The sequence below is a fragment of the Bos mutus genome, chromosome 26, assembly GCF_027580195.1.
Source record: "Bos mutus isolate GX-2022 chromosome 26, NWIPB_WYAK_1.1, whole genome shotgun sequence".
NCBI classification, from domain to species: domain Eukaryota; kingdom Metazoa; phylum Chordata; class Mammalia; order Artiodactyla; family Bovidae; genus Bos; species Bos mutus.
The window spans coordinates 16372252-16390500 of record NC_091642.1 but is presented as its reverse complement, the minus strand read 5'-3'; the positions used below and the strand labels follow the sequence as shown (position 1 = coordinate 16390500).

At 35.6% G+C, this 18249-nt stretch overlaps 1 protein-coding gene across 3 annotated transcripts in view; it reads left to right on the top strand.

The window, feature by feature from the left end:
- ATRNL1 (attractin like 1) overlaps positions 1-18249 on the top strand; it is an 807510-nt gene that overhangs the window by 98269 nt on the left and 690992 nt on the right. For all 3 annotated transcript variants that reach the window (XR_011462739.1, XR_011462740.1, XM_070363366.1), the window contains exon 9: positions 9944-10127. Coding sequence is in view for 1 of the 3 variants with exons in the window: in XM_070363366.1 (XP_070219467.1) it covers positions 9944-10127 (184 nt within the window). In the remaining 2 variants the exon portion in view is untranslated. The remainder of the gene's footprint in view (positions 1-9943; positions 10128-18249) is intronic.

Genomic DNA, 18249 nt, shown 5'->3' with positions numbered 1-18249 from the left:
AGAAAGCAAAGAGGAACTAAAGAGTTTCTTGATAAAGGTGAAAGTGGAGAGTGAAAAAGCTGGCTTAAAACTCAACATCAAAAAACAAAGATCACGGCATCTGGTCCCATCACTTCATGGCAAATAGATGAAAAAGTTAACAGTGACAGATTTCATTTTCTTGGGCTCGAAAATCACCGCTGACAGTGACTCAGCCACGAAATTAAAACCTACTTGCTCCTTGGAAGAAAAGCTATAACAAACCTAGGTAGTGTGTTAAAAAGCAGAGACATCACTTCACCGACTAAAGTCCATATAGTTAAACCTATGGTTTTTCCTGTAGTCAAGTATGGATGTGAGGGTTGGCCCATAAAGAAGGCTGAGCCCTGAAGAATTGATGCTTTTGAATTCTGGTGCAGGATAAGACTCTTGGGAACCCCTTGGACAGCAAGGAAATCATACCAGTCAATCCTAAAGGAAATCAATCCAGAATATTCTTTGGAAGGACTGATGCTGAAGCTAAAGCTCCAATACTGGAAAAGACCTTGATGCTAGGAATGATTGAGGGCAGGAGGAGAAGGGGGTGACAGAGGATAAGATGGATGGTATCGTGACTCAGTGGATGTGAGTTTGTGCAAACTCAAGGAGATAGTGAAGGATAGGGAAACCTGACATGCTGCAGTTCATGGGGATCACAGAATCAACAAGGACTTGGTGCTTGAACAACAAGGCTACTTCCTTCTGTCCTTCATAGTTTCTTAGGATAAAGTCTGTGTCACTTGAGCTGTTGTTCCCCTATAGGTTTTTAAAATTTTTCTGTATCTGCTTCTGAAATGTTTTCTGCGCTTTTAGTTTTCAGCAGTTGCATTGTGATATGGATTTCACGAAATTTATCCTGTTTGTGGTTTTCTCAGCTCCTTGAATCTGTAGGGCCATTAATTTGTTAACTATACTTTAAAATCAGAGAAGGCAATGGCAACCCACTCCAGTACTCTTGCCTGGAAAATCCCAGGAACAGGGGAGCCTGGTGGGCTGCAGTCTCTGGGGTCGCACAGAGTCAGACACGACTGAAGCGACTTAGCAGCAGCAGCAGAATACTTTAAATTTTTATTTTTATAAAGGGTACTCTAGGGTTTATAATATGTATATTAGCTTATCAGATTCTACTTTTAAGTAGCGTTCTACCACTTTACACATAGTGTCAGAAGCTCAGAATAGTATTCCTGCATTTCCCTCTTTTTTCCTTTGTGCTTATATCATATCTTGTATGCTATGGAGAGCATAATACATTGTTATAGTTTTTAGTTTGGACAGTTAATCATCATTTACTGGGAGGGAAAATGAGAAATGACACCTTGAGTATTTACTCATATATCAACCATTTCTATGGTTGATCATTCATCTATAGAAATCCAGATTCTGTCTAGTTTCAAGAGTAATTTTTATTCAGTTTAAAGAACTTTTTGGGTTATTTTTTATAGGGCAAGTCTTCAATGATATATCCTCTCTTCTTTTTTTTCCTTTGTCAAAAAAGATTTTACTTACTTTCACTTTTGGAAAATATTTTGTGGGATATAGATTTCTGCTTTGATAGTCACTTTTTAGTATAGAGTGCTTCTCATTAATTCAAAAGTGTAACTTCCTTATCTTCCCCCTTCCTTGGTTTCTAACCCTTTCTAACCCTTGGTTTCTGTTGAGAGTCAACTGGCATTCTTATTTTTGCTCTTCTGCTTGTTCATCTTTATCACTTCATGCTGTTCCTTGGCATGGGTTTATTTCTTTATTTTGCCCTGTTTTATATCATTGATCTTCTTGGTTTTAAGTATCTGTAAAGATGTCATTATTTCTGTCTGCCACTGGCATACTTCTGAAACTCTTATCATATTAGATTAGGCTACTTGATATGGTTATACAGGTCCCTGATATTCTGTTAATTGTTTTTCATTGTTTTTGTTTGTATGCTTCATTTTGAATAGTTTCTATTTTTGTGCTTTAAATTAATTGTTCTTTTCCCATAGTGTTTACTCTTGTGTTAATTCTATTCAGTGTATTTTTCATTTCCAGGGATTCTTTTTGAGGCTTTGTTAAATCTCATGTTCATATTTTTTCTAACACTATTGAACATATTTGAGTGGATTTACAGTAGGTTTTGAAGCATTCTCTTCTTTTAATTCTATCTTCTTTTTTATTCCTGTGTCTCTCTTGATTGGTTTTTCTTCTTGTTATGGATTGTATTTTCTTTGGCCTCTATGCTTGTTAATTTTTTAATGCATTTTGAATATTGTATGTTTTTACTCTGTTGGCTGCTGGGGACTTTGCTGTATTCCTTTAAAGAATGTTGGACTTTGTACTAGCACATGGGGTTAAGCTTCAAGTGTAAATATTTTGGGAGATTGCTTCTGAGGTCTGTTAGAGAGGATCCAGAGTAACTTTTCGTTGATGGCTAATGTAATCTAGTATTTCATTCCTTTACATCCAGTATTACATTTCCTTTTCAGGACCTAATGCCTCTTATACTATGAGGTCTATCTTCTATGGCTGCTGGGAGCTCAGATTGTTCCCAGCCCTGTGTGAGATCCAGGAATTGTTCAGTCTACTAGTTTCTGGTGGTTCTTTCCATGGCTTTAAGTAGTTTTCTCTTATGCACATGCAAATCAGTACTCAGCAAAAACTTGCAACATTCCCACCGATCTCTTGAGCATCCACTCTGTAGAAACCACATATCTGGTATTATTTCCTATGAATTCTAGCTTGTTAGGACTGTTCTTTTCTTTTTATTTTAATTGGAGGCTAATTACTTTACAGTATTGTGGTGGTTTTGCCATACATTGACATGAATCAGCCATGGGTATACATGAGTTCCTCATCCTGAATCCCCCTCCCACCTCTCTCACCATCCCATCCCTCAGGGTCATCCTAGTGCACCAGCCCTGAGCTCATGCATCGAACCTGGACTGGCGATCTGTTTCACATATGATAATATACATGTTTCAATGCTATTCTCTCAAATCATCCCACCCTTGCCTTCTCCACAGAATCCAAAAGACTGTTCTATATATCTGTGTCTCTTTTGCTGTCTCGCATATAGGGTAATTGTTACCATCTTTCTAAATTCTGTATATATGCGTTAGTATACTGTATTGGTATTTTTCTTTCTGACTTACTTCACTCTGTATAATAGGCTCCAAGTTTCATCCACCTCATTAGAACTGATTCAAATGTATTCTTTTTAATGGCTGAATAATACTCCATTGTGTATATGTACCACAGCTTTCTTATCCATTCATCTGCTGATGGACATCTAGGTTGCTTCCATGTCCTGGCTATTATAAACAGTGCTGTGATGAACATTGGGGTAAATGTGTCTCTTTCTCTTCTGGTTTCCTCAGTGTATATGCCCAGCAGTGGGATTGCTGGATCATAAGGCAGTTCTATTTTCAGTTTTTTAAGGAATCTCCACACTGTTCTCCATAGTGGCTGTACTAGTTTGCATTCCCACCAACAGTGTAAGAGGGTTCCTTTTCTCCACACCCTCTCCCGCATTTATTGCTTGTAGACTTTTGGATCGCAGCCATTCTGACTGGCGTGAAATGGTACCTCATTGTGGTTTTGATTTGCATTTCTCTGATAATGAGTGATATTGAGCATCTTTTCATGTGTTTGTTAGCCATCTGTATGTCTTCTTTGGAGAAATGTCTGTTTAGTTCTTAGGCCCGTTTTTGATTGGATTGTTTATTTTTTTGGAATTGAGCTGCAAGAGTTGCTTGTATATTTTTGAGATTAATTCTTTGTAAGTTGCTTTGTTTGCTATTATTTTCTCCCATTCTGAAAGCTGTCTTTTCACCTTGCTATGGTTTCCTTCGTTGTGCAAAAGCTTTTAGGTTTAATTAGGTCCCATTTGTTTACTTTTGCTTTTATTTCCATTACTCTGGGAGGTGGATTGTACAGGATCCTGCTGTGATTTATGTCGGAGAGTGTTTGCCTATGTTTTCCTCTAAGAGTTTTATAGTTTCTGGTCTTACATTTAGGTCTTTAATCCATTTTGAGTTTATTTTTGTGTATGATGTTAGAAAGTGTTCTAGTTTCATTCTTTTACAAGTGGTTGACCAGTTTTCCCAGCACCACTTGTTAAAGAGATTGTCTTTTCTCATTGTATATTCTTGCCTCCTTTGTCAAAGATAAGGTAGAACTGTTCTTTTCAAATGCTGCTCTTTGTTTTCTCAACCTGGTAGGGTCACCAGAATCTATTTGCAATCAAATCCCCCTTCTTGCTCAGTGGTAAGAAATTTCCCCTCAGCATATGTTTCAGCAATCACAGGGCTCATCTTGTTTCTCTTTTCTTTAAAACGATAATTCTGTGCTGCTTGTTATCCAGTATCATTTTTAATATTTTCTTCTGCTTTTTAAGTTGTTTATGGCAGGTTGTTAAATGCTATCTAAATATTTCCATCATAACCTGATAAAGAACTCCTGGTATATATAAGTCATTTTTGCTTTTTACTTTTTCAAAATTATTCTGTTGCTTCATGTATTTGTTTATTTATTGTCTCTGTCTTCTCTTTAATGAATCAGTGTTTCATTTTTAATAAATTGGGAATGTGATAGAGCACATTACAGAATTAGAAACAAAATTCATTCATATGCAAATAACATATCAATCATAAGCAAATACTTTTTCTGAAATGACATATTTTGTTACTTTAAATGTTTATTGAGACAAAAATGATCTTTTACTATGTGCACATTTCCAAATGCAAAAATAATAAAATAAAATGAGAATGTAATCATAATTAATTTTACATTTCAAGTTAATCACCTATATCTGAACAAAATTATTTTCTTAATTTTTCATCTGAACTACCATATCACCATTTCTTATTTGAACTGCTGGTGACTAAATCTTCAGAGATTCTGCAGGGGTATTTAGTAACTCACTTTGGTGTCAGACCTGTGTCATAGCTCTTACACTTTTAAATAAATTTTTAAAAAATATTTAATGAGTATTTGAGTGCAGATGATGATTGCAGCCATGAAATTAAAAGACGCTTACTCCTTGAAAGGAAAGTTATGACCAACCTAGAGAGCATATTCAAAAGCAGAGACATTACTTTGCCAACAAAGGAAACCATAGTCAAGGCTATGGTTTTTCCAGTAGTCATGTATGGATGTGAGAGTTGGACTCTGAAGAAAGCTGAGTGCCGAAGAAATGATGCTTTTGAACTATGGTGTTGGAGAAGACTCTTGAGAGTCCCTTGGACTGCAAGGAGATCCAACCAGTCCATTCTAAAGGAGATCAGTCCTGGGTGTTCTTTGGAAGGAATGATGCTAAAGCTGAAACTCCAGTACTTTGGCCACCTGATGCGAAGAGCTGACTCATTGGAAAAGACTCTGATGCTGGGAGGGATTGGGGGCAGGAGGAAAAGCGGATGACAGAGGATGAGATGGCTGGATGGCATCACTGACTCGATGGACGTGAGTCTCAGTGAACTCCGGGAGTTGGTGATGGACAGGGAGGCCTGGCGTGCTGCAGTTCATGGGGTTGCAAAGAGTCGGACACGACTGAGTGACTGAACTGAACTGAACTGAGTGCAATAGTGTATTTCATGATGAACTTGCCATTGCTAGTAGGGTGATATACTTTTTTCCATTTAAATTTTAATTTGAGAAAATTGTAAATTCACATACACTTGTAAGAAGGAACAGAGTGATCCTGTGTATCCTTTATGCAGTTTTCCTTGGTGGTAAACATCTTGCAAAAATATAGTACAGAATCACAACCTGGATATTAACATTGATACAATCCACTGATGTTCAGATTTCTCTAGTTTCATTAGAACTCCTTTGCATCTGCATGTATGTAGGGTGTGTAGATGTGTGTGTATATTTAGTTCTGGGCAGTTTTATTGCATATTGTCTCATGTAGCTACCACTGCACTGTCTGTCAACACAAGAATCCTTCACATCATCTTTTTTAGAACACACCTACTTCCCTTACGGTTCAGTGGTAAAGAAGCCTCTTGCAGCCCCGGAAATGTGGGTTTGATCCGATCCCTGAGTCGGGAGGATTCCCTGGAGAAGGAAATGGCAACCCACTCCAGTATTCTTGTCTGGAGAATCCCATGGACAGGGGAACCTGGCGGGCTACAGTCCTTGGGGTTGCAAAAGAGTGAGATACAACTGAGTGACTAAAGAACAACAACATTATCTCTTTAATACCTTGTTCCTTTCCCCTCCCATCCTAACCCTTGACAATCACTCATCTGTTCTTTATGTAATCTTACAATTTTAAGAGTGTCATAAGTGGGTCATTTAAGGTAACTTCAGTATGTTAGTGCCTAAGTCTGCTATTTGATTATTTTTGTTTGTTTCCTGTTTCCTGTGCCTCTGTTTCTCTTCACTTGTTTCTCATGGGTTAACTTAACAAGTTTTAGAATTCAGTCTTGATTTATTTATAGTGTGTGTGAGTGTATTTCTCTGTGTACTTTTCTTAGAGAGTGCTCTGGGTATTAAAATATACGTAAGTGACTTGTCTGTTTACTGGTATCAACATTTTACCACATCAAGTGAAACGTGGAAACTTTGCTTTCATTTACATCCCTCACTTTCCCCACTTCTAAATATCATTGTCGTGAGTATCAGATGACATTATAATTTTTGTTTCCTTCATCAGATATTACTTGTAAGCCGCAAAGAGGAGAGTTTATTGTGTGTAGTCACGAATCTGCTTTATTTGTTGTTCTTTCCTGATGTTATCATTTCATTCGTCTGAAGAATTTTCTTAAGCCATTCTTTAAGGAGAGGGCCACAGGTTTCAGAGTGTTTTAGTTTAGTTTTTTAACTAAATTTTTTTTGGACTGTGTCACATGGCATGTATGATCTTAGTTCCCCGACCAGAAATTGAGCCCACACCACTTGCAGGGGAAACATTGAAGAGCTGAGTCTTAAGTACTCAGCTGCCAGGGAAGTCTGCATATTTATTATGTCTTATACGCAGTTTGGATGTTTTTAGCCACGATTTTTAAAAATAGCTCTTTCAGCTCCATTCTCTTTTTTCTCTTCTTGTGGGATTCCAGTGGTACAAATGTTGGACCAATTGTTATTGTCCCAAAGGTTTCTTAGACTGTTGATTTTTTTGTTTGTTTGTTTATTTTCCCTGGTGTTCAGATTGGGTAAATTTTACTGCTATATCCTCTAGTTTACTGATTCTGTCTGTCACCTCTACGATTGAGTCTGTCCAGTTAACTCAGATTTGTTACTGTATTTTCTTTTCTTCCTTCCTTTCCTCACTGCTTGCCTCCCTCCCTTCCTTCTCTCCTTCCTTTGTCTCCTCACCCTTTTTTTTGGCTGAGATTTGTTGTTTCAAGAGAACTTGTAGTTGCTTGTTGTATCATGGCTGCTTTAAAATTCTTGTTAGATAATTTCAACATCTCAGAGTTAGTGTCACTTGAATGGTCTGGTTCCCAACATGACAAGTGATTTTTTTTTATTAGTGTCTTGGACACTTTGGCTTTATATTGGGAGTCTTCGAATCTGTCTTAAATCTTCTATTTTAGCAGGTTAGTCACTCTGTTTAGGTTTAGCATTAAGATCTTGTGGTGGGAGCTTCTTTTCCAATCTCAGGCCTTTGGGGAAAGTGGAACTCTTCCCCTGTCTGCTTAATGTAAGCGGTGTTTGGTGAATCCCTCTTGCTGGGCTCCTAGTGTCATCTGGGGTTATCCATGGGGGTTCCTCTTCAATTTGTGGAAGGAATAAGCCTATCTAAGTTGCTTTTTATTGCTGGGTTATGGGTTGAGAAAATGCTGGGCTGACTGGCCTTCTTTTGTTGGGTCGGAGGTAATGAGACATCCATCCTATAGTCTTGGAGGCCCTAAGAGTCAGCATTCCTCCTTACACCTTTCATATTTCTCCTGCAGTTTTCTTTGGGACTGTTTACTGGGTTTGTTAGTGGGAAGGAGAGGGAGAAATTAGTCTACACCAACTTTTAAACATTTGGTGTGTTAATTTTTTAAACTCTAAATTTCCTTAGTTGTAAAGAGAGGATAGCAATAGTAAACTTTCAAAGCTTTCATATTATCAGATAAACTAGTGAGATACTCCCTGAGACATAATATATACTCTGTAGATAATGGTGCTACAGCTGATTGCCAGGTTGCTTATTGCATTATTGTTTTTAAGAACAAACTGAAACACTAATGAGTCACTGTGTAGGATTATTTAAATAAGTCATCATCAATACAATAGAATTTAGCTAATGAAAGTGAAAGTAATAAATGGGATGTGAAAAGATGCCCCAGATGTTTTGTTAAGTGAAAATATAGTTGTGAAATCGCATGATTTTTTTGGTATAAATATTTATAGGTATCTATGTACATGTAAGTCATATATATTTGTCTTGTCTATTGTAATTAAATATTCAGAACTGTAGTTTCAAAATATTCTGAATGTAACAATTTGTGGAAAATACCTCTGGATAATGGGCTAGGGGAGAAGGTAACATGCACTGTTGCATTATATACCTCTTTATTGTCACAATATTTTTTGATAAGTAGTTTTATCTTTTATTAAAAAGAGGTGAATAAAAACATGAAAACCTTCAATTTGGCACTATATATACACACAGATACATATATATAGCTTTAATAAGTAGTTGGAGAATGTTAAAAGAATGCCCATTAGTTACAAGAATACTCTGAAATTTCTTTAAATATGTTTAGTTTTCTCTGAGTAAAATTGGCTTTAACAAATCCTTCTGATACTTCTTTTATGACTTTATGATTGATGAAGTATATTCTTTATTACCTTAAAATTGTGTGAATGTGAAGAATTTTTAAGCATCACTTTTATTTTCTGTTCCTTGCTTTGAGTATTTCAATGAGCTGTCTAGAATGCCAAAGTTTAGGTGACAAAGTTAGAGGGAAGATGCAAGTGTGATTGGATATTTAAAGACTAATAACAGATTTCTGTATGGTTGCTCTTTATAATCTAAATTCCTTTAAGGCCAAAAGATATGTAGTTTTTCATTTGCATATTCTTAAAAGCATTTCTTGCATATGATTAGAACTTGTTTCAGTGAATTTGCTATAGAAATGAGAGTCCCTTCTAGATATATCAAGTAGAATGGGACTTAAAATAGGGAGTTAATTACAGTAGTACTAGAGACACCAAAGTGAGGGAATTAGTCAGAAATCTGGAGCTGCTGCATACCCGGGCTGGAACTTAGGACCACGTTTGTAGGTGAGCTGCTTACTGTAGATGCCGCTTCTGCCACTGAGCAAGTGTTGCGCCTGCTCCTGTTGCTGTCAAACCACCGCTGCCATTGCCCAGTAGCACCTACCTGTTCCTACTGCTAGAGAAGAAAGAAAGTAGAATGTCTTTCTTCCATTTGCCTTCTGTTCTCTCCCAAGTCCTTTCATTACTGGAAACTGATGGTAGCACAGCTGTCAAATAAGTCTTGGAAATTTAATTTTTAGGTTTTTATCAGTAATACAAAGGACTCTTAGAAGGGATAGTGAGACTCATAATCAAGAGATAAAAGACTAGCACAGTGCTAAAAATTGTTAAGACAGGAGTCTTATCTTTTTAGTCTTTGTAATGTCAGTGACTACCTCAGCCTGTAACATAATAACCTCTCACAAACTTTTATTAAATCTTTCTTTTTTCAGGGTTATTTACAGATACAGAAATATATGTGAGAATAAGGTTTAGTTTTTTCTTGCATATACAAAAAATTAGATATTTTCAATATTTCAAAGTTTAATTAAAATCTACAAAGAGGCCAGTTTTAATCACCTTTGGTCTTTAGCACCCGACATAGTAACTAGCACATATTTAATACTTTAAATTATTATTAGATATACTTTACTCATAAAATGTGGTATTAGGATGAACTCGTTGGTAGTTTGGTGGTATATTAGTTTTTTAAAAATACTATTTAAGTTCACATTTTATCTTCTTTCTCTTATAGCATCAAACACTTGGCTTGTTCCAGAAACTAAAGGAGCTATTGTTCAAGGGGGATATGGCCATACCAGTGTGTATGATGAAATAACAAAGTCCATTTATGTTCATGGAGGCTATAAAGCATTGCCAGGCAACAAATATGGATTGGTAGATGACCTTTATAAGTATGAAGTTAACCCAAAGACTTGGTGAGTAGATTGGGCTGAAGTATGATGGGAAAATTGGGCACTGTTCTATTTTATATTTGTATAATAGTGGTGTGTATTAAATATTTTCAAGGAGGTATTCTTGACTTTTTTCCCATCTTAATTTCGACTAATGATAGTCTGTTATGTAGCAGAGGCACTACATAATGCATTTTCTCTGTAGCCATCTTTACTGTAAATGACTGACTTTGCAGTGTTTTCCAGTCCTGTAGACAGTCTTGTTCTGTATAAATCACTCATAAGTGCTGATACTGTGTGCAGTTCAGAAGAGCAGTTTTCTTACCAATGTATCTTTGAGTTTTGACATTATCTGTACTGGGATTTGTTCTTCTTTACACATATTTTATTGTCCGTTGTAAATTTTGAAAGCATTTGTTCAGTGTCATCGTCTAATTTCCTGTGAAATACAAAGCTGTGACATTTAGGTAAATTTTCTTTTATTGTTGTTATAAATAATACTACAATGTACATCTTGAACCAGTCATTTTACATAAGCAAGAGTTTCCCTAGGGTGCATCTCTAGAAGTGAAATTGCTGTATCTGAGGATATTCACATCCTCAACTTTAGGACACATTTAGCAAGCCTAATTGCTTTTTGAGTCACTGTGATGACGTACCACTTCCTCCAGCAGGGTATAAGTGTTCTCGTTTCTTCTTAGTCCCACCAATACTTAATAATTATGAGGATATTTTCCTTTTGCCAGTGCAATGGATGTGAATGGTATCCTACTGATATTTTAATGTGCATATCCTGATTGATATAGTGAATAAGCATATTTTTATGCGTTCATTTGCACTTGTGTTTTTTGTTTAGTGAATTGCTTATTCACAGCCATAATTTTTTCTTATGTTTAAAATGTTAATTTTTCATTTATTGATTTTTCTATGTATATGAGTTTTATTGACCAATATGCTATTTTTATTTAAAGTTTTTATTATATTTGGAAAATTTTCAGCAATTATTTCTTTTTAAAAGTTTTAGTTGAAGTATAATTGATTTACAGTGGTGTGTTAGTTTTAAGTGTACAGCAAAGTGAAGCATATATTCACTCTTTTTTTAGATTCTTTTTGTTGTACTCATTTTCTTTTCTAAGATCTGGAAAGAGACCAGTGTTTTGTTCTAAGATACTAAACATTCTTTTAAACTTACATGAAATTAACTATATGTTTAAATGAAATACAGTTTTCCACTGAATTGTGATTTGTTCTGCGCCCTTCACTTTCACACATATATTCTAATTTTTACTTTACTTGAAAAAAAAAAAGACAGAATTAAAGAAAATGAAGACTTTTCCTTTGAGTAGCTTTGCTAATTAATTTTTTTTTTTTTTAGTTTAAATAAAATGCAGTATTCTATTTTAGTAGATAGACTACTTTGCTGAACTTTTAGAAGATGTGTATTTGGAGAAATTATTTTTCAGTGGTAAAGTTAATTATTCTGGACTATAATTTCCACTTAGAAAAATTAGGAATTACCTCTTTTTAAGGCATGAGAGGACTGTAAAGACAGTAAGAATATGTTGGTCAAGATTTAGGAGAGGTAAATGACAAAGGAGGTATGACTGGCATTTTGTACAACTGTTGTTCTTGAAACAATTGTGAGTCCTGAAAGCTTCCTGAGAAACTGAGCAGAACTTTTGTCAATCAATATGAAGGACCAAGTTGTATTTCTAGGTGTGCCAAGGAAGAGAGGTTTTTATTAATGATATAGTCTGGTCCCTGAAGTTCTAAACCTAAGAGTGAGGATAAGCTTATCTTTGAAACATCATGCTCTTTGATTGGATTGTGGTGATCTACCCATGGCCTAAATTGGTGACAGAGAAAAGTAAATCCTCTCTTGAGTAAAATAGTATCATACAGAGGCTCAAATTAGTTCATTTACAATATATGTTGCAAAACAAAAAATAGTAAGTCTTAGAAAAAGAAAAGCCATGAAAAAAAACCCAGCCATTTGAAATATACCAATAGGATAATGGTGGTTTCATAAGAAACTATAAAATAATTAGGATTTTATGATCAAGGAATTACAGGTAGGAAAATATTGACAGACAACTGGAAACTTATACTAACTTGATTACTAAATAATCAAGTAGAAATTATAGAATTGGAAAATTGATTATTAATAAATTCTAGTCAAGGCTATGGTTTTTCCTGTGGTCATGTATGGATGTGAGAGTTGGACTGTGAAGAAGGCTGAGTGCCGAAGAATTGATGCTTTTGAACTGTGGTGTTGGAGAAGACTCTTGAGAGTCCCTTGGACTGCAAGGAGATCCATCCAGTCTATTCTGAAGGAGATCAGCCCTGGGATTTCTTTGGAAGGAATGATGCTAAAGCTGAAACTCCAGTACTTTTTGCGAAGAGCTGATTCATTGGAAAAGACTCTGATGCTGGGAGGGATTGGGGGCAGGAGGAGAAGGGCACGACAGAGGATGAGATGGCTGGATGGCATCACTGACTCGATGGACGTGAGTCTGAGTGAACTCCGGGAGTTGGTGATGGACACGGAGGCCTGGCGTGCTGCGATTCACGGGGTTACAGAGTCAGACACGACTGAACGACTGAACTGAACCGAACACAGGTTAGACATAGCTGAGGGGGAGGTTAGTGAAACAGAAGATGGATCATATTGAAATAAAGAAAGACAAAGAATGAAAAATAAAAGAGGGAAAGAAATGTGAGGGACATGTGGAAATATTGTAACATGCATGTGATTGAAGTCCAGAAGAGGATTGAGAAAATAATGTAGAGACTATTTGAAGTCTCAAATGCCTGAGAATTTTTAAGACAAAAGATGTCCACCTACAAATTGTGTATGAGTATGGAGGGGTGAGTACAAAGAAACATACACTTAAAAATATCATTGCAAAATTGATGAAAACCCAAATAGAATGAGAAAAGCCACCAGAGGGGAAAAAGACATATTCTCTTTAAAGGAGCAACACTAAGACTGACAAATGATATTTTTTTAATTGGAAAAATGGAATCTAGAAGTCATGGTGTCTTCAAATAGCTGAAGGAAGATAATCATCTGTCCAAAATTACGCAGTGAAAAACCCTTAAAAAATGAAAGCAAAGAATAGACTTTTCAGAAAAACAAGAATTGAATTTGACAATAGCAGATCTGTAATACAGAAAATACTGAATAAATAAAGAAAATTCTATTGAAGTAGAAGAAAAATAATCCTGGATACTGGAGGGAATAGAGAAATGGAAAGGGTAAATCTAAGTGATTATTTATTGTAAAATAGTATAATGGTAATTATAAAAAATCCCTCTATGTCCAACAAGTGAATAGAGGGAAAAATGAGAAGACTACTTCATGCATTTGGAAGAAAACAAGAAAGGAATGGAAAGGGAGCAGAATAAAATTGGGACAAATATAAAGGAAGATGGTTTAATGGTAATTGCTTCCCTGGTGACTCAGAGACTCGGGTTTGATCCCTGGGTCGGGAAGATCCCCTGGAGAAGGAAATGGCAACCCACTCCACTACTCTTGCCCAGAAAATTCCATGGACAGAGGAGCCTGGTAGGCTACAGTCCAGGGGGTTGCAAAGAGTCGGACATGACTGAATGACTTCACTTTCACTTTCATAATGGTAATAGAGGCTTAAATATATCAAAATTTAAACGCTTGTTAATAGCAGCATATAACTCAGGAAGAAGGGTAAATGTTGTTCAGTATTTCTAAGGTCTTCATATTATATGGGAATTAATTAGAAAACTAATTTAAAGTGGACATAATTAGTTAAGGATTTATATTATAATCATTAGGTAACAAAAAAGCACTCTATGTCCAACAAGTGAAGAGAGGGAAGAATAAGAAGACTACTTAGTGCATTTGAAAGAAAACAAGAAAGGAATGGAAAGGGAACAAAATAAAATTGGGACAAATATAAAGGAAGATGGTTTAATTAACTCCAAATATGTCATCATTACACTAAAAGTGAAGAAGGAAATATTCCAGTTACACTAAATGTAAGAGACTAAATATTCCAGTCAAAAGCTAAAGATTTTTAGACTGGGTATAAAAATTAAAGCCTAGCCATATGCTTCTTAGAAAATATACAAAAAGTATAAAGGTATTTAGAGCAATTGAAAGTAAAGGGTGGAAGAAAGATACATATTATGCAATCACGAAACAAAAGAATGTTGGTATAATTGTACTCAGTTCAGTTCAGTTCAGTCGCTCAGTCGTGTTGGACTCTTTGCGACCCCATGAACCGTAGCACACCAGGCCTCCCTGTCCATCACCAACTCCTGAAGTCCACCCAGACCCATGTCCATCGAGTCGGTGATGCCATCCAACCATCTCATCCTCTGTCGTCCCCTTCTTCTCCTGCCCCCAATCCCTCCCAGCATCAGGGTCTTTTCCAGTGAGTCAGCTCTTCGCATCAGGTGGCCAAAGTATTGGAGTTTCAGCTTCAATATCAGTCCTTCCAATGAACACCCAGGACTGATCTCTTTTAGGATGGACTGGTTGGATCTCCTTGTTCCAAGGGACTCTCAAGAGTCTTCTCCAACACCACAATTCAAAAGCATCAATTCTTCGGCACTCAGCTTTCTTTATAGTCCAACTCTCACATCCATACATGACCATGGGAAAAACCATAGCCTTGACTAGAAGGACCTTTGTTGGCAAAATAATGTCTCTGCTTTTTAATATGCTGTCTAGGTTGGTCATAACTTTCCTTCCAAGGAGTAAGCGTCTTTTAATTTCATGGCTGCAGTCACCATCTGCAGTGATTCTGGAGCCCTAAAAAATAAAGTCTGACACTGTTTCCACTGTTTCCCCATCTGTTTCCCATGAAGTGATAGGACCAGATGCCATGATCTTTGTTTTCTGAATGTTGAGCTTTAAGCCAACTTTTTCACTCTCCTCTTTCACTTTCATCAAGAGGCTTTTTAGTTCCTCTTCACTTTCTGCTATACGGGTGGTATCATCTGCATATCTGAGGTTATTGATATTTCTTCCGGCAATCTTGATTCCAGCTTGTGCTTCCTCCAGCCCAGCGTTTCTCATGATGTACTCTGCATATAAGTTAAATAAGCATGGTGACAATATACAGCTTTGACATACTCCTTTTCCTATTTGGAACCAGTCTGGTGTTCCATGTCCAGTTCTAACTGTTGCTTCCTGACTTGCATATAGGTTTCTCAAGAGGCGGGTCAGGTGGTCTGGTATTCCCATCTGTTTCAGAATTTTATTCTATCAGACCAATGAGAATTTAAGTCAGGCATATGCCTGGAAAATATAATAGTTCTGAATTTAAATGTACCTTATAACTCTATGGTAAGTAAAGCAAAACTGACAGAAGATGGGACAAATCATAGTATGATGTTTTAAACCCAGTTATTTTGGTAACTGTTCTTGAACACTAAAAGCCAGTAAAGATAGAAAAGATTTGAAAAGCTCAATTTATAATTTTGGAGTTTTTTTACCAGAAAAACTCCAAAGTATGAGTGCATATTATCTTATGACTGCAGAATATATGTTGTTTTCAAGTACCCTGGGAACATTTTTCTAAAATTTAGCTTATACTGGGTTTTAATGCAAGTCTAAAGAAATTTAAAAAGAATGAAATCATGCGAAGTAATTAACCACAGTGAAATAAATAAAAAGTAACTAGAAAAGGATGTCTGTAATTAGTAAACTCCTTAAAATTGGTTAACTAAATTATGCAGAAAATTAGAAAACATTTGTACTGAATAATAGTACAAGATGATTATGATGCTGTCAAATAAAGACATTTATAACTTTAAATGCATTTATTAGAAAATATTTTAAACAGCCTGAAAATCAGTGGTCTAAGCTTAACCTCAAGAAGTCAGAATATAAGCAGGAGATTAATCTCAAAGAAAGAATAAGATGAATAAATGTAGAGTAAGACAATAGGAGATAGAGCACAAATTAGTGTGAAATAGAAAACAAACATTTGATAGAGATACAGCCATCAAAAATCAGCAAAGTTGGTTGTTTGTGGAGATAGATCCCCACCCAGATTTAGAAACAGAGATCACAGTTGGCCTTCTGTATGCGTGGGTTCAACCAATCATGGATTGACAATATTAAAAAGAAAGTTCAAAAAAGCAAACAGAACTTGAATTTGTCATGCACCAGCAGCTACTCGCATAGCATTTACATTGTGTTTACAGCAGTTTATATAGCATTTAGATTGTATTAGGTGTTATAAGTAATCTAGAAAGGACCTAGATTATACAGGAGGATGTGTATAGGTCATATGCCATTTTATGTAAGGATCTTGAACATCTGTGGATTTTGGAATTGGCGAGGCTTCTGGAACCAATTTCCCACAGATACTGAGGGATGGCTGTGTACTCAAATAACCAATTTTCAGAATGAAAACAGACATTATGGACATTATAGACATTAAATGATAATAAATGAACATGATAAGCAACTGTATGAGAGTAACAGTTAATTTAAAAACATTAAATGAGCCATGTCAAATACCTAGAAAAATGAAACTTACTAGAATTGATGCATGAAGAGACAGAAAATTGGAATAATCTTATAACAAAGAAGTAGAGTCTATGCTTGAAATCCTCTTCTGTTAAAGAAACAAACACAAAGCAAGACAAAATAAAACTCCAAACTCTCCAGGCCCAGATAACTTTATTTGTGAATGTTTCCAGATATTTAAGAAGTATATATTTAAGAAATAACACCAGTCATTCACAAACTTTCAGAGAACAGAAATAATTATTTTGCAGTTTTATGGAGTAGCAAAACTTTGAGACAAAAATATGAAAAAGATATTACAGTAAGGAGATTATAGTGTTATGTTTTTTCATTAAAATAAAAAAGCAGGTGAATCCAGCAATTTATGGAAAGAATAATACATTATTTGGATTCACTTTAAGAATAAAAGATTAAATAAAATTTCATGAAAGAATAATTAACACATTAAAAAAATAAAGAAATAAAGGCATATATTTTTCTCAAACAATACATAGGATGTTTATAAAAAATTTAACTTATATTCATGAAGAACCTCTAATGCAGTAGGAATAGAAGTAAACTATTCATGTAATAAAAGAAAAACTTTATTGCAAACATTAGAGTGTATTGTTGAAAAATTTCCCTTTAAAGTTAGGAATGAACAAGAGTGGTTACTATCACTGTTTCTATTCACTATTGTATTGGAATATCCAGACAGTGCAATAATACAATTAAAGTAAAAGGAAATAACAAAGTATAAAAGATACATTGGTAATAGTTTGCTTGACATAAGGTCAATATAAAGAAAATACAATTCTATATACCAAGAACAATTGGAAAATGATAATTTAATATAAGATTAGGATGTCAAAAATGTGAGAAGTAAATGTCATGACATATATGCAGGATCTTTACACAGAAAACTCAAAAACCTTGTGAGAAATTGAAGGCCTAGATAAATGGAAGATACAGGGTTGGCCAAAAAGTTCATTTGGGCTTTTCCATAAGATCCTACAGAAAAACCCCAGTGAACTTTTTGGTCAACCCAATGTATTATGATAATTAATTGAAATACTCAGTATTGTAGAGATATCTATTCTGTCCTAATTGATCTTTAGATTTAGTGTAATCCCAAAACACAATTGCAGAAAGTAGTATTTTCTTTTAGAAGTTGACATGCCTATTTTAAAATTTATATGAAAATTCAAAGGATCAATCATAGCTAAAACTAGCTTTTAGAAGAACAAAGCTGAAAGTCTTCTCTTCTAGATCTCATGAATGTGAGGCTACAGTAATTAAGTATTGCTGCAAAGATAGGGACATAAACCATTATAGCAAATAGGAGCTCCCCAGATAGACCTATACATTTATCAGAACTTTATAACATGGGGCTTTCCTGATGGCTCAGTGGGTTAAAGAATCTTCCTGCAATGCAGGAGATACTGGAGGCGTGGGTTCAGTCCCTGGGTTGGGAAGATCCCCTGGAGGAGGAAACAGTGACCCACTCCAGTATTCTTGCCTGAAAAATCCCATAGACAGAGGGGCTTGGAGGGTCGCAAAGAGTCGGACACGACTAAGCGACTAAGTACGGACACAGAGTATCACACAGTCGGCACTAGGCAGTTGTTTTTTCAATAAATGATT